Source organism: Pan troglodytes, chromosome 11, assembly GCF_028858775.2.
Source record: "Pan troglodytes isolate AG18354 chromosome 11, NHGRI_mPanTro3-v2.0_pri, whole genome shotgun sequence".
In the NCBI taxonomy this organism is placed as follows: Eukaryota; Metazoa; Chordata; class Mammalia; order Primates; family Hominidae; genus Pan; species Pan troglodytes.
In genome coordinates, this window is record NC_072409.2 from 10,598,964 (window position 1) to 10,616,112 (window position 17,149).

The 17,149-nt window shown below is 53.4% G+C and overlaps 1 protein-coding gene across 1 annotated transcript in view; it reads left to right on the forward strand.

Annotated features, from left to right (window-relative positions):
• The first annotated feature begins 2,570 nt into the window (after positions 1-2,570).
• The window catches only part of ENG (endoglin), a 40,251-nt gene continuing 25,672 nt past the window's right edge, over positions 2,571-17,149 (forward strand). The window contains exons 1-3 of the mRNA XM_016961724.3: positions 2,571-2,767; positions 3,033-3,495; positions 14,539-14,690. Coding sequence (XP_016817213.2) covers positions 3,429-3,495; positions 14,539-14,690 — 219 coding nt within the window. The 5' untranslated portion in view covers positions 2,571-2,767; positions 3,033-3,428. The remainder of the gene's footprint in view (positions 2,768-3,032; positions 3,496-14,538; positions 14,691-17,149) is intronic.

A 17,149-nucleotide genomic window follows, 5' to 3' on the forward strand; every position in this document is an offset into this window, starting at 1 on the left:
TGGAGAAGTGGATGTGTCCCACAAGAGGGAGAGTGCAGCTGGGGGACGTAGAAGACAGCTACCCCAAGGCCTGTGCCCAGCAGGGAGGCCATGTGGCCACCAGGCTTCCTGGGGCAGGAGACCCAGTCCAGGACTGGCCTTTTCTCCTGGGAACCAATGACAAGGCCCACTTCTCTGGGCCTCCATGACCCCGACCCCTGCCTTGACTTCTAGGGTCCCTCATGCTTTCAGCAAATCTATCTCAAGAGCCGAAAGGCCCTGGGCTCTGTGCTGGGGAACAGCAGTGCAAAGGGTGTCAAAGTCTCTGCCCTCGTGGGGCTTCTAATCAGGTAGAGAGTTACATGCAGATGGCTGCACACAGGCTTAGGTGTGACAGGGAAGGTCAGGATGCTGTGGGAGCCAGACGTGACTTCCGCTTCACCCCCCACCCACGGTGGTCCCAATCTCTTCCTTCCTCCATGAGGTGTCTGGGGTCGGGGCCCCAGTTCTTCCTGGAGTCCATCTGGAGTCTCTCCTGCTTTCTAGAGAATCCATTGGGTCTTGTTTACAATGTGGATGGGGACAGACTGTGTAGCGTGGAGGGAAGGGGAGGGAGGGAGGTTTGGGAAGAGCCTCCTGTGGGGTCCCTGTCACTGCCCCAGATGCCCCCAACACCCTGTGATACCTGCAGCCCCTGCCACATCTGTCGCTCACTCCAAACTCAGCTCAGGGGATGGTGGCAGGGAAGGAGGTGAGCTTGGACCCAGGCAGCCCTGGGGTCACCACCCTCCAGCTGGGGTTCCTCCTCTGTAAAGTGGGGGTATAACGGTACCCACCTCCTGGGGTGGCTGTGAGGATTCAGAGCTGATAAGGTGAACGCCTAGGGCGGGCCCTGGTGCAGAGAGAGCGCTCAGAGCCTAGGGCTGGATTAACTGTCCCTGGGGCACAGATCTTGGTCTGGGGCCTGGGAAAACCTCAGAGCCACCCGTGAACCCCCACCGAGCCACCCTTTGCCTCGCAGTGCCCATGGCCTCGTCTCCGAGGTTACAGGAAAAGGCAGAGGAGATGCCCTTCTCAGGGTGGCCCCCTGGGAGAGGACACTCTCCCTTGACCTCACAGCCACGCTTGGCTGCAAACTGGCCAGGCAGCCACAAGGCTGGGTGAGCAAAACTATCCCTAATCCCCACCCAAAGAGCCACACTGACCCTCCCAGCCCCTGTGACAGCTCCTGCAGAGACAAACACATGGCCTACTCTTGTCACCCGGGCCAGCCAATAAGCACGGAGAGGCAAGGCCTCAGACCCTGGACAGACATCCTCCCTCCAGAGGCACCCAGGGCTTCAGCCTTCTCCTCCCTCCCTGGGCCTCAATTTCTCCACCTGTGACCCAGGGCAGGTGGATCCAGGGAGAAGAACCTTCTGGCTCCATCTCACCATGGGTCCTGCCAGCACACACAAAGATTTGGCCTCTCAAAGCCTAGCTCTGCCAGCGTCCTTCTGCTCAAGAACTCTCCATGACTCCCAGTGGCCCTAAGGACAAAGTCCTGGCATTTGAGGCCCTCCCAATGCAGGGCCAGACTCTGCCTCTCCAGCTTCCTGTCCCCACCACACCCCTGCTGGTCTCACGGTGGTCCAACTGCTTCCTGCTTCTGTGCCTTTGCTTAGTCTGGCACCCCTGCCTGGCATGCTTTCCTCACCCCTTCTCCCCACCCCCAACTCACCCAGTCTTTCAAAGGGCAGGCCTAAATACCAGGCCCTCCAGGTGGCCCAGGATTCCTTCTCTGAGCTTTCATGGGCCTGGCCCTGGGTGCTACCTGTGAGTAGTCCCATGGTGGGTACATAGTAGGTGCGCTTACTGTTTGCAGAATGAACATGGGACAGTTTGGAGACTGTCACCCAGCTCAGGGAGCACTGATGGGGAAGCATCTCCTGTATGTCCCAGGGCTCAGTGCTGTAGTGTCCTGACCCTCAGAAATCTCATAATGGCTTGGTCAGGAAGGCATCGTGCCCCACTTTGCAAACAGGGGGTGCTGAGAATTGAGGGGCCTTGTCCAAGGTCTCATGGCTAGGAGCAAGCAGAGTCAGATTTGAACCCAGGGCCGCGTGACTTCAGAAGTGCCATTAAAGTCCCCATAATTTGGAGCTGTCTTCTTTTTTTTTTCTTTTCTTTTTTTTGAGACCGAGCCTCACTCTGTCACCCAGGCAGGAGTGCAGTGGTCTGATCTCAGCTCACTGCAACCTCTGCCTCCTAGGTTCAAGTGATTCTCTAGCCTCAGCCTCCCAAGTAGCTGGGACTACAGGCGCACGTCATCATGCCCGGCTAACTTTTGTATTTTTAGTAGAGATGGGTTTTCACCACGTTGGTCAGGCTGGTCTCGAACTCCTGACCTCAAGTGATCCGTCTGCCTCGGCCTCTCAAAGTGCTGGGATTATAGGCTTGAGCCACTACACTCGGCCTGGAGCTGTGTTTTGTCGGTGAAGGATTTTCCACCCATGAAGGGGTCAGACATGAAGTGTGTGGCCCTGGGCAGCTCCTCTGAGCCCAGAGACACCAGCCCTAGCCGCCTTGCTGTACCACTTTGGGACTTCCCTCCCTAGCCTGAGCTTCAGTTTTCCTGCCTGTTAGGCAGCCCCATGTCAACTGCACTTAGTAGGCCGGGTTTGGTGCCCGACAAGACATGAAGTGGTGGAGGTGGGCAGGATCCCAGCGCTACCATCTTCTTGAACCAGTGATCTCAACACATCGGATTTCTGTTTCCTCATCTGCAAAATGGGATCAGTGAGCTCAGGTGGGTCACAAATTCTACAGGAACTACTTTAGCCAAGCCCAGCCCCCTGAAAGTTCCCCTCGGTGGGCTGTTAGGGTGATTGTTTTCATCTGTGGGGCTGCCTGATGCGTCCCACCCGCCAGCCTTGGAGAGGGTGGGATGGGAGGGTGGGGTGCTTGGGGAGACAAGCCTAGAGGCTGGGCCCTCCCACCCCACTGCCTCCCCCCATCCCAGGGCCCCCCACCCAGTGACAAAGCCCGTGGCACTTCCTCTACCCGGTTGGCAGGCGGCCTGGCCCATCCCCTTCTCTAAGGAAGCGCATTTCCTGCCTCCCTGGGCCGGCCGGGCTGGATGAGCCGGGAGCTCCCTGCTGCCGGTCATACCACAGCCTTCATCTGCGCCCTGGGGCCAGGACTGCTGCCGTCACTGCCATCCATTGGAGCCCAGCACCCCCTCCCCGCCCATCCTTCGGACAGCAACTCCAGCCCAGCCCCGCGTCCCTGTGTCCACTTCTCCTGACCCCTCGGCCGCCACCCCAGAAGGCTGGAGCAGGGACGCCGTCGCTCCGGCCGCCTGCTCCCCTCGGGTCCCCGTGCGAGCCCACGCCGGCCCTGGTGCCCGCCCGCAGCCCTGCCACTGGACACTGGATAAGGCCCAGCGCACAGGCCCCCACGTGGACAGCATGGACCGCGGCACGCTCCCTCTGGCTGTTGCCCTGCTGCTGGCCGGCTGCAGCCTCAGCCCCACAAGTAGGTGTCCAGGGACCCGGGGTGGGGAGACTCGGCCTCCGGTGCACGGACCAGGCCCCAAGTATTCCCGGCCTCCTTCCTGTATCCTGAGCTTACGCCCAGCAGAGCCATCCCTGGGGCTTTGGAGGGTCACCAACCCTCCCAGTTTGCTGGAACTAAATGGTTATGCAGGACTTTCAGTATTGAAAGCCTCGGGCAAACTGGGCTGACTCTTTCACTTTAACCCTGGTCTCTGGCGTCTGCTCACCCAGCTGCGTTCCATTACTCCCTGGGAAGCCTAGGTCCCAGAATGCTGTGCAGCGACGGGAGAGTTTCCTGGCCTCTCTGGGCCTTGAGTTTCCCCATGAGGAATGGATGGGAAGGAGGGCCCACAGCCTGGGCTCTGAGCACCGTCTCTGGGTTCAAATCTCACATAGGCACTTCCTTGTGGTGTGATCCTGGGGGACTGCCTTCGGGCCTCTGAGCAAAGTGGGGAAGAGAACAGACTTCCCTCTCAGAGCTGCTGAGGAGGTGGGTGGTGAGGGATCATTGCAGAGAGGGCTCTGGCAGACTGGCCACTTCTGTGTTGTTTTATTGTTAGCTTTAAGTTCCTCCAGCTCACCTTCCCCAGGGCCTTTGGGCAGCTCCTCAAACCCTTTGAACAGGGCAAGGCTGCAGGGCCCTGCCCTGCCTCCCTCCCACCTCCCTGATCCCCAGAAAGGGTGCAGGAGTGGGTGCAGGCCAGGTTAGGGGTTCTGCGGGGCTCCTTGGCCTGGGGGCTCTTCCAAGGGGTCATGGCCTCTGCTGCTTTCTGAAACTGACTAGAGGAGGGGCGGTGAGGAACAAGGGACCCCCAGCCCCATGTCCCACTCCCTATCCCTCGGCCACCTCAAGCCGCTGGCCGGTCCTGTGGACATCCTTTGACCCACCTGTGCATCCAGGGGCTTCCTGACAGATTTGGGGGAAGAGGGGCAGAAATGAGCTGAGAGTGTGGGGAGGAAGGGGAAGGAAAACAGCGGTGGGGCAGCCAACTTCTCCCCACCTCCCCACCTGATGGCATTTTAGAGTCCCTGATTCTGGGTCTCTAAAGCTCTGCCCACCACCTGATTGACAGGAAACTGAGTCTCAGACATATTAAGGGACTTAGCAGGGATTTGACTCCCGGCCTGCGGCTCCCTAAATGTTTGCTCCTAGTAAGGTGTGATAGGGTGAACCCTCTTAATGCGGCTCACAACGACCCTGCAAGATGGCTGCCATCATCATCCCCATTTTACAGAAAAGGGAGGCTCTAACCTGCCCAGTTCACATGGCTAAGACGGAGCCCCTACCTCAGCTCCAAGATCTCCCTCTCTCGTATTTCTCGCTGCAGTAACACTCTCTTCCTCTTGGTCGTTAGAGAAAGGTCCATGCAGACATTTAGGGCCTGGTTTTAAAGGATCAAAGGCAGTGATATGCTGGTGAATAATTAACAACGGGGTGGGGAGCTCAATTTGTAGCGTTTGTGGATTTTCACAGTGTAAGTACTCCCACCCGGCTGACTTCAAGCCACCAACTCACCAAGTTTGGAGCTGGGAATCAGTGCCCGGTAGCACCTGGCGGTTGGTTCTCCAGAGTCTCTGCAGGCGCAGATCACATCGAGAGCAGAGATGACAGTCAGGGGTGTAAAACGATTAGGAAGAAATGAGTTTGGACATTCATGACCTTTTAAAAATATATAGTAATAGCTATGTAACAGCCAGTTGGAAAAACTCCTGGAAACGTATCCGTCTGTTCCTGTGAGCAGGTAGGAGCTGGTCCCAGTGCACCAGGAGTCACAGGCTCAAAGGTACAACAGACCATCAACCCAACTCATTTATGGTCTGGGAAGCTGAGGCCCATGGAAGGCAGAGGGGAGCCTGGGGCCAGGGCCTGGAAGCCAGCTGGGGGTGGGGGTCGGAGTGACCCTGACCTCCTAGAAATGGGTCTAGAATTTGGGGGCACCACTTGTAAGAATCTCCTAAAACTGTACCTTGCATGTGACTTGATACCCTCACAAATCAGCCTTCAGTAGTCAGCCTTCTAAAGTTATTCGTTCAACTCTGTAAAGATGCGTGGTCCATGGGTACCCGTAACAAAAACCCGATAACTGGAAATGATCTAAGTGTCCATGAGCAAAGACTGTTAATAAATTACCACACGACGGAATGTCATGCAGCAGGCACCAAGAAGGCAGAGTCATATGAACACTGCCATGGACGGATGTCAGGGACACACTGTTAGGTGCCCAAACAACAATAATTCCATTTTGGCAACAATAAAATAGTAATAATGTACAATATGCACAGAGAAAATTCTGGAATAGAGTTTTCTATTTAACCCACTATTACTGTTCTCTGGTCTGGGGTTTTCTCTGTGGGACTTTCACTTTCTTTTTTAAATTTTTTTGAGACAGAGTCTTGCTCTTGTCACCCAGGCTGCAGTGCAATGGCACAATCTAGGCTCACTGCAACCTCCGTCTCCCGGGTTCAAGCAGTTCTCCTGCCTCATCCTCTCGAGTAGCTGGGACTACAGGCGCCGGCCCCACACCTGCCTAATTTTTGTATTTTTAGTAGAGACGGGGTTTCACCATGTTGGCCAGGCTGGTCTCGAACTCTTGACCTCGTGATCCGCCCGCCTCAGCCTCCCAAAGTGCTGGGATTACAGGTGTGAGCCACCATGCCTGGCTGGGACTTTGACTTTCTAAGACACACTTTCCTGTCATGTTGGGTTTTTTTGTTTTCTTTTGTTTTAGGAACAAGCAGGCCGGGTGCAGTGGCTCACGCCTCTAATCCCAGCACTTTGGGAGGGAGGCTGAGGCGGGTGGATCACCTGAGGTCAGGAGTTCATGACCAGCCTGACCAACATGGCAAAACCTTGTCTCTACTAAAAATACAAAAATTAGCCAGGCATGGTGGTGGGCGCCTGTAATCCCAGCTACTTGGGAGGCTGAGGCAGGAGAATCGCTTGACCCTGGGAGGTGGAGGTTGTGATGAGCCGAGATCAAGCCACTGCACTCCAGCCTAGGTGACAGAGCAAGACTTTGTATCAAAAAAGAAAAAAAAAGAACAAGCATGTAGAGATTTTTTTTAAAGCAATTAAAATTAACCATATAGCTGCCTCAGCTTGCCCCTCAAAAAAAATAGAGAAAAGGAAAAAAATCACCTCGGAACTCCTTTATTGATACAGGTACTGTTAGTATGGTGGTAGATGGCTTACTAGTTTTTTTTTCTAACTTTTTAAGCTACTTTTAATCCAGATGGGTCCACATTTTGGGAGTCTTTTGTCTATTTCTTTCAAACCAGATCTCCATGTTGTCCTGTGGACTCCATGACCATCCTCTTGCAGTTCTGGAATATTCTGTCCCATCAACTTGTCACCGTTTGCTTAGCAGACCCCTTATTGTTAAATATTTAGGTGATTTCCCCTTTGTTCTAGTTATAAATACTACCACAATGCACAGTTTTGGTACGTGCACCTTTTCCTGTATTTTGGATTATTTCATGTGGATTGCGTCCCAGCAGCAAGGCTGCAGCGGCTCGTGGCCTGTGCTGGGTGGCTGGGATTGAAGAGTGTTCCTGAGTGTGGAGGATCCTTTGCTGGAGGACTTAAAGTCCCCATGCTGCTGGCTGTCTGTGTTGGAGTCTGGGACTCGCTGGAGAAGGGTCAGTGGCGCAAGAGCGAGACCACAAACACCTGTCTCTTAGAGGCTGCATTCCCATTTGCTAGGAGGAAAAAGAGCCTGGAGCAGGAGCCGTGTGAACCAGGAGAGGGTGGGCTCCCCGAGACACGGGGGACGTGACCATTAGCATTCTCCCTCACCCCAGCCAGACAGATGTGACCCAGAGGGACAGAGGGACTTGCTTGTGGTCACGGATGTGTTGGTGCCGGGCCCTCTGGCGACAGACCCATTCGTTTGCCCCAGGGCTGGAGGTGGATCTGGGCAAGAGTGAGGCAGCCACCTCTCCTCTGTCCCCAGCATGTCAGGCATAGTGCCAGCTCCTCCTTGCCTCTATCCCCAGTTTACAGATGAGAAAATTGAGGCTTGGGACAAATGACAGGTCCAGATTTCAACTCCAGGCCGTCTGCTTCCAAATTCAGCTTCTTTTCCCCACAACTTTTGTGACCTGAATGCTGGAGACCTAAAGAACTGTTTACCCTTGGCTCTGGGACCCTGCTTCCTAGTTCCAGCCCAGGCTTTGGGGCACCAGCCTTGGAGGCTGAAGGGGACCCTCACCCAGGGTTCAGCTGGCTTCAACCCCTGTGGCAGGAGTGGGGGTGGGATAAAGAGATGATATAACAACTGACATTTATTCAGCACTTACAGTATGCTAGACGCTGCTCTAAGCGTGGTATGTGTACTGTCAGACTTAACGCTTGCAAAAGCCCTACAAAGGAGATACTCTTTCTGCCCCCATTTGACAGATGGGGAGACTGAGGTACTCGTATAACTCAGTCAGGTGAAGAAATTTACCCAAGTAACACTGCCCTGAAATGAGCCACTGGGGCTTGAGCCCTGGGCCTAAGCACTGCAGTGTGCTGCCACAGTGGAGAGGATGGGGATCTTCCTCTTGCCTGATCTTCTCCCCGCAGGCACTCAACCTTTTCTCTGGTCCCCATAACGGCCCTCCCATCCGGGGTACAACCCCTGGGACCCTGCCTTTACCTTCAGCAGCCCCATCTATGCCCTGCTCTCTCTTCCTCCTGCCTTCATCCTTAGGTGAAACCTCAGACTGTCAGACCCCTAGTAGAACTTAGAATATGTCCTATCCACCCCTCCTCTTCCCCACCCACTAGCCATAGGGAAACAGAGTCCCAGAATGGTGGGGGGACTTGATGTGGGTCACCCAGCAGGTCAGAGGCAGCCCTGACCAGCCAGTTCCACAAATGGATGTTTGTGGTGTTAGAAACAAAATGCTTGTTCCTCAGTGCCGCAAAGAAATAGCACTTGAACATAAATTTAATCTTCTCAGCAAGGCAATTTTTACTTCTACAGAAGGGTGCGATTCAAGAATGGAGTAATGGCGAGAGCACATCTGAACAAGGGAGGGGAAGGGGTTCTTACTCCTGACGCAGGTAGCCCCTACTGCTACGTCGTTCCCCTATGGGCTAGTGTTGGACCGCACAGTCTAAGCTAATTCCAATTAGCTATTTTAGAGAGAGCAGGGGTATGAGCCAGAGTGGTGGGGTGAGTAGTTTGGCAGGAAGGATGGTTAGGAACAGGTAACTAAAGGTGACTTAGGTCAAAGCAGGTGACCAGGGGTTTGTGAGGTCAAAGCACATGACCAGGATGAGTCAGGATGGAGCAGGTGACCAGGGGAACAGATGTGAACTACTGATTAAAACTGGTGGAAAAGGTTGTTTACTGAAACCATGAGGAAGGTAAACTTTAAAATGGAGGACAAAGAACTGAACATACTGACATACTGATTCTTTGAAGAGAAATCTAGAACTCACTGTATCCAGTGGAAGTGGATGTTTGCTCTGAGCCCTGGACTAACTGATTGGGACATGGAATGCTGTGGACTCTCCTTGTCCTGGAAAAACTCACTGTCTGCTGGGAGTGCAGACACACTGACAAATCAAAACAGCACACCTGGGCATGTATGGTCTGGTTCTCCAAGGACACCCAAGGATGGATGCACCTAAGAAAGGAGGGACTGGCTTCAGTGAGATTTTCAGGACAGGGTTTTGAAGGATGAATAGAAGTTCGCTAGGGGCTGGGCATGGTGGCTCATGCCTGTAATCCCAATGTTTTGGGAGGCTAAGGTGGGAGGATCACTTGAGGCCAGGCGTTCAAGACCAGCCTGGGCAACATAGCAAGACTCTCTCTCCACAAATATTTTTAAAATTTAGTTGGGCATAATGACTCATACCTGTAGCTGCTCGGGAGGCTGAGGCAGAGGATTGCTTGAGGCCAGGAGGTGGAGGTTACAATGAGCTATGATTGCACCACTGCACTCCAGCCTGGGCAACAGAGCAAGACCCCGACTCTCCAAAATTAAAAAAAAAAAGGCCAGGTGGTCAAACAAAGGATGAGCGTTGGTCTGGGAAAGGGCATGGCAGAGGCAGGAGCGAGGTGTGTTTAGGGGAAGAGCCCACATCTCCCCACTGACTGGGCATAAATAATTGTGATGGTAGTCACCAGTTCCTGAGCAACCCCCACTTAGCAGGAGCCGGCCTAGCGCTGTGCAGGTGTAATTTACTGGCCTGCTTGCCGACTCCATGGGAAGCTGTTATGATGACCCTCATCCCCATGTTACAGGTGAGAACACTGAGGATGGAAAGGCAGCTGGCAGGTGGAAGAATCAGGACCTGAACCTTTGGCATCTGTCAAATCGCTGTGCTTTTCACCTCTACCGTAGGCTGCAGTGCAGGAACTTGACCCTGCAGGCATCGTAGAACCAGGGGGGAGCCCGGGGCCAAGGCATGCTGAGACCTCCTGGTGGCTGGGGGCAGTGGCTGGGCTGGATGCTGGGAAACCTGTGAGGCTGTAATTGGGCCTGAAAAGGGTAAAGAGTGGCCCGGGGGTACTGAACAAGAAGGGGCAGGCATTGCAGCAAGAAAGACCCTTGTTGAAACGTATCTTCCTTGGGAGGCTGAGACGGGTGGATCGCTTGAGCCCAGGAGTTTGAGACCAGCCTGGGCAATACGGCGAAACCCCATCTCTACAAAAAATACAAAAATTAGCTGAGTGTGGTGGTCCACTTGTAGTTACTCAGGAGGCTGAGGCATGAGAATCGCTTGAACCTGGGATGGGGAGGTTATAGTGAGCCGAGATCGAGACACTGTACTCTGGCCTGGGTGACAGAGCGAGACTCTATCTCAGAAAAAAAAAGGGGGGGTGGCAGCGGGAAGAAAAGTATCTGTCCTAGTATGATGAAATAATATTCACAGCTTCTGTGTCTGGGGCACCTACTTAGTACCAGGCACTCAACAGGGGTTACCCCATCAAACTGACACACTCAGCCTGTGAATGCCTGCTGCTTGCTGGAGCCAGACTGTCTGGGTTTAAATCCAGGCCGTGACACTTAGTAGCTGGGTCACCTCGGGCAGCTGGTCTTCAGTTTCTTTAACCGTCCTGGTCTTCAGTTTCCTGGAGTGTGCATGGGTGTAATAGCGCTGCCCACCTCACAAGGATGCTGTGAGGATCAAATGAGTTCACTCGTGTAAAGCTGCCTAGGCTCCCAGTAAGCATGATGGGAGCATCTGCAGTGATTATTGGTGGTCTGCAAATGGGGAAACTGAGGCTCAGAGAGGTTAGGCTTCTGCTCAAGGTGACCAGCATTTTAAGAGGCAGAGCTGGGATTTGATCCAGGCCATCTGGCTCCAGAGCTGTTTTTCTTGATCATCCTCCAAGGTGCTGAAGGTAGCCCTCTGGAAATCTGGGAGGTGCTGTGTGCACGTGGGTGGCGAGGGTGGAGAGGGGACAGTGGTGGGAGGTGGCTTCTGGGTCTCTCACTTGGGGTTCCAGTCACCCAGGCCCCCAGCGGCTCCTCCTCTGACCCAGTCCCGGGAGGCCCTGGCGTTTCCCTTGGTGCCAGGGGATTGTTTTCAACTTGGTCTGGGCCCGCCTCAGGCTCCGGGAGACAGGCCCAGGCGTCACACTCCCTCCTGTCTCCCCATTCTCGTCTGCGGGGTGGGGGCGGCCAGGATTCGAAAAGGCCCCAAAATAAATGGACCTCTTATCTGATCTCCCCGCCAGGCCTGTTATCTGATCATTACATAATGGCCAGGCTTGTGGCCTCTCCCGCTGGCTGACGGCATGGAGGAGGCGGCCCCAGGCGGCCCCAGCAATCCGGGAGGAACTGGGGTTCCTGGAAGTCTGGGGAGGGGGCAGGGAAAGTCCCAAAGGGAAGGAGGGAGGCGCTGCGATAATCTGCAGGCCAGACACTGGGTCATGTCGGGAGACGCGGGTCCGAGGCCCGGCCTGGTCAGCCATGTGCTGTGAGACTTTGACCTGTCCCGTCCCTCCAGACCTCAGTCTCCCCATCTGAGTAGGAGGGGCTTAAGCTAGGTAACAGCCAAGGAACCTGTGCTCACCGATGAGGAAAGGAGAGGGTGGGGAGAACATGGGGGCTGGTGGGTCAGAGGGGCTGGAGACAGGAGATGGCACCAGCCCTTGATTTTGTTGGGGTGAGGGAGATCCCAGTGACCTCTCCATCCCAGAGGACCGTCACTTGGAGGCCACCCCATCCCGCCACTTCACCCCACCCCTTAGAACAGTCAATTCTACAGTGACTGAAGTCAGTCAAATAATTGTAAGTAAGAGAAAGCTGCCGGCCAGGCATGCTGGCTCACTCATGGTGGCTCACACCTGTAATCCTAGCACTTTGGGAGGCTGAGGCGGGAGGACTGCTTGAGCTCAGGAGTTTGAGACCAGCCTGAGCAACATAGTGAGACCCAGTCTCTACTAAAAATTTTAAAAATTAGCCAGGCGTGGTGGCGCACAACTGTAGTCCCAACTACTCGGGAGGCTGAGGCAGGAGGATCGCTTGAGCCCAGCAGCTCAAGGCTGCAGTGAGCTGTTATCACACCACTGCGCTCCAGCCCAGGAGACAGAGGGCAACCTTGTCTGAAAAATAAACAAATAGAAATTTAAGAAAGAATTGCCATGTGCCCAGTCTCATGGAGTCCTCCCAGCCGCCTCTGTGGATCATGTGGGCTCTGTTGTCATTTTATAGACCAGGTATTGAAGCCCCAAGAGGTGAAATCATTCACCAAAGCCACATAGCTGGTAAGCATTGGGCCTGAGAGGCAAACCAGGTCAGCCTGGCTCCAGGGAGCTTGCTTTTAACCAAAATGCCACTATGTCCAGGCACTCCAGAGTCCCTGGGACATGTAGGATAGGGTCAGAGAGAGGACATATAAGGCCTGGGCCCCCGTGGCAGCCAGAAGTCCTCATCCAGATCTTCTCCTTCCCAAGACAGAGCTGGGAATGGCATTGCCATGGCAAGGGGCGACCATCTCACTTCCTTTGCTGACTTCTGGGGCCCAGAGCCCAACGTGCTGCGGGAAGGTGAGGAAGGAGGCCGGTGAGGCTCCAGACAGCCCAGGATTCAGAAGAAGCCTCCCTGCCCCCTCCTCTGAGCCGGCCTTGGCTGGACATGAAGCCAGTCTCTCCGCGCCCATCTTTGATCTCCAAGAAAACAGGAAGTGAGCGCGACAAGATGGAGACACAAACTTCCAAACAGTCTCCCCTTCTGTCCTCCTTCCCTCCTCCGGAGCCCCCTTCCCCCGGCACATTCCTCAGGACGAGGTGTAGGAGCCTCATTTCCTTTTCCGACCCTGCTGGGTCAGGGTGAAATTCCATTCCTTTCCCTCAGGACCTGTGTTTCCGGGCTCTGCGGTCTGCTCCGGCAGCCTCCAGACCTGGGCCGCCTTCCCGGCTCGCCCTGTCCCTTGGGGCTAGGGAACTCTCAACCCCTTCAGACCATTCCTCCCACCACCTTGAGGCAAGAGAGGGGAAGCTTTGTCTCCTGATCTCAGCTCCTGCCTTACCTGGAGGGAGACTTGGGTTCACACTAGGCCCTGCCATGAAGTTAGGGTTGCCAGATACATCAAATGAAAATAAGCCGGGTGTGGTGGCTCATGCCTGTAATCCCAACACTTTGGGAGGCCGAGGTGGGAGGATCTCTTGAGTCCAGGAGTTCAATACCAGCTTGAGCAACATGGTGAAACCTCATCTCTATAAAAATGCCAAAATTATCTGGGTGTGGTGGTGCATGCCTATAGTTCCAGCTACTCAGGAGGCCGAGGTGGGAGGATCACTTGAGCCTGGGAGGTTGAGGCTGCAGTGAGCTATGATTTTGCCACTGCACTCCAGCCTGAGCAACAGAGCAGAGTCTGTCTCAAAAAAATAAAAAATAGGCCAGGCGCAGTGGCTCATGCCTGTAATCCTAGCACTTTGGGAGGCCAAGGCAGGTGGATCACCTGAGGTTGGGAGTTCGAGACGAGCCTGACCAACATGGAGAAGCCCCATCTTTTTATTAGCCAGGCATGGTGGCGCATGCCTGTAATCCCAGCTACTTGGGAGGCTGAGGCAGGAGAATCACTTGAACCCAGGAGGCAGAGGTTGCAGTAAGCCGAGATCACACTGTTGCACTCCAGCCTGGGCAACAAGAGCAAAACTCTGTGTCAAAAAAATAAAATAAAATAAATAATAAAAAATAATTTTTAAAAATAAATAAAAAATAAAAATATAGGAGGCTGGCCGGGCACGGTGGCTCACGCCTGTAATCTCAGCACTTTGGGAGGCCGAAGTGGGCAGATCACCTGAGGTCGGGAGTTCGAGACCAACCTGAGCAACATGGAGAAACCCCATCGCTACTAAAAATACAAAATTAGCTGGGTGTGGTGGTGCATGCCTATAATCCCAGCTACTTGGGAGGCTGAGGCAGGAGAATCATTTGAACCCAGGAGGCAGATGAGCCAAGTTGCGGTGAGCCAAGATCACACCATTGCACTCCAGCCTGGGCAAGAAGAACAAAACTCCGTCTCAAAAAAAAAAAAAAAAAAAAAAAAAATATATATATATATATATATATATATATGTGGGTGTGTGGGTGTATATATGTATATATATGTATGTATATATGTAGATATATGTATGTATATATGTAGATCTATGTATATGTGTGTGTATGTATATATACACACACACATATATACATGGGGCCCAGTGAAATCCGAATTTCAGATAAACAATGAAAATTTAGTATAAGTATGTTCCATGCAATATTTGCAATATACTAATACTTAAAAAAATTTACTCATTGTTTATCTGAAATTTAAATTTAGCTGGGTGTCCTTCTATTCATCAATCCTATACGTAGTAGCACTGTGACCTTGGGCAGGAGACGTTTCCTCTCCTAGCCTTGGTTTTTTTAATCCATGGAACGAATATAATGATATCCACCTCGTAAGGTGGCTGTGATGATGCAGGAAAGCCGTTAGCTCATGTCAAGTCCCTAGGAGACGTTTGGAAAGTAGGAGTCATTGTCATCACCTTATTCTCACCTGGCCTCTTTCTGGATGTTTCTCCAACAGGTCTTGCAGAAACAGTCCATTGTGACCTTCAGCCTGTGGGCCCCGAGAGGGGCGAGGTGACATATACCACTAGCCAGGTCTCGAAGGGCTGCGTGGCTCAGGCCCCCAATGCCATCCTTGAAGTCCATGTCCTCTTCCTGGAGTTCCCAACGGTGAGTGTCCCATGGCAGGGTCGGGTGGGGGCTCAGAGGAAGCTCCAAGGCAGATGGGGTGAGGGGTGCCTTCCTTGTGGCTGTCCCTGGGGCAGTGGCTGAGTCCTCGTTAGGCCCCCTGCCAAGAGAGTGATGTGGGCATCTCACAGGGCCCATAAGAGGTGGCATTTTTAGGGGCAGGGTCTGGATCAGGGCAATCTTTTGGGTGCCACCAGAAGACTCAGGTGGGAAGAGCTGAGTAGAGAAGAGCCAGATGGGTGGGGAGGGACCAGGTGAGTGTTGCTTATGCACCTTCAATGATGGAGACCTCACGGAATCTCAGAAGAATGCAGCTCCTCTCTAGGGAGCTTGGACTTTGAAAAGTGCTTCTTGGGCCAGCCGCAGTGGCTCACGCCTGTAATTCCAGCACTTTAGGAGGCCGAGGCAGGTAGATCACAAGGTCAGGAGATCGAGACCATTCTGGCCAACATGGTGAAACCCCATCTCTACTAAAAATACAAAAATTAGCTGGGCGTGGTGGTGAGCGCCTGTAATCCCAGCTACTTGGGAGGCTGAGGCAGGAGAATTGCTTGAACCAGTGAGTTGGAGGTTGCAGTGAGCTGAGATTGCGCCACTGCACTCTGGCCTGGTGACAGAGTGAGACTCCGTCTCAAAAAAATAAAAAATAAAAAAATAAAAATAAAATAAAAATACAAAAATTAGCTAGGCATGGTAGCGCATGCCTGTAATCCCAGCTGTACTTGGGAGGCTGAGGCAGGAGAATCGCTTGAACCCAGGAGGTGGAGGTTGCAGTGAGCCAACATTGCACCACTGCACTCCAGCCTGGGTGACAGAGTGAGACCCTGTCTCAAAAAAAAAAAAAAAAAAGAAAAGAAAAGAAAAAGAGAAGTGCTTTTCAGTTGAGCCCAGATCTTTCTCCCTGGAATGTCCCCTGCTGAATATCTGTGACCCTTAGAGATCCAAAGGCTGCTGCCGGCCTGGAGATGATTCTCTCCAGGAGACCTCCCCTCCCAGCCCACCATCGGTTTGTCTGATACGTCTGTCCTGAATAATAACACCACCTTTGTTAAGCGCTATGTGCTAGAGACTGTGCTAGGGCCGACTCCATGCCCGGAATTAAGCATCTCAACATGTATTAAGCCTCCCAAGGCTCATCTGCCAGGGTCTGTTATTATCCCCATTTCTTGGAGAAGGAAACTGAGGCTGGCTGAGAGCGATGGAGTGACATGCCCAGGGCCAGAGTTCACACCAGATCCCTGGGGATGCCAGAGCCAGCCTGCCACTTGGTTCCCCAGGTGGATCTCAGTATTCAGGTGGCTTCTGGCCTGTTGGACTGGAGATTACACCTGGTTGATGTGGCCTTCGGTCCCGATACTGACTTCGCCGTGTCAGCTCCGGGTAAACTTATGGCCAATCTGCCCCCAAAACTGTTAAGTTGCCTTGCGTTTGTGCAGTGATAAGAAAGTGCTCAGACCACCAATATCGGGGGACCCTGCTCCCCACCGCCCTGCCCTCCACGAGGACTGTGGGCTTTGATAATTTCCAAATCATAGATAGTGCCAAACACACTTTGTGTGGTTTTCATAGGCATTGTCATTTTTTTTTTTTCAAATTTGGTAATGATATTCAAAATACGACTGCCTCTGTTAGTTCGCGTTGTTTGTTTTAATGTTCAGGTCCCTGTGCCTCCTCTGGGTGACTGGGATCCCCCAACCCTAATTGCTCAATACTGGGCCAGGGTGAGAGGAGGGCCCCTAGGCAGGTGTCTAGGTCTATGGGAGATAGGTGTGTAGATAGCCAGCCAGGATCCAGGGGACTGGTGCATTCTCAGGGGGGCACAGGGCCAGGGCACTCCAGCTGCTACGGGATTAGGCATGGCTTGTTACGGCCACACCATCCTGAACACATCCGACCTCATCTGATCTTGGAAGCTAAGGAGACTTGGGCCTGGAGGAAGAAACATCATGGATGTCCAAGAGCTCACCAAGGAAGGAGGTGGTGTGGAAGAGCACAGAATAGAGTGAATGCGGAGGCAGAGGGAACAGGCTCTGTCTGGGGTCATCAGGTGGCAGGAGCTAGAGGTTCCCCAGCAGGACAGGGGAGATGGCAAAGGCCTGTCGCCATATTAAGAAGTTTGATCTTTATCCCGTGGGCAATGACAGTTCTTGGAGGGATTTTAGGGGCATGGCAGGGGGCCACTGTAACTCATGCCATATTCCAAGGATCCTTGAGTTCATGACAACAAAATCTCCCTGTTAGCCTCTGCCTCTTCTAGAGAACTCGCTCCAGGGAGCTTCCAGCTTTTAATTCAAGGAGCCAGGCTGCAGGCTCCAGGGCTTTGAGGGATGTTCATTTGAGGAGGTGGTAGAGACATCTGGGGTCCAGGAAACCCAGGGTTCAGTCCTGGATCTGTCCCTGGCCAGCACCTCGCATAGCATCTGGTGTGCAGAGGGTGGTCC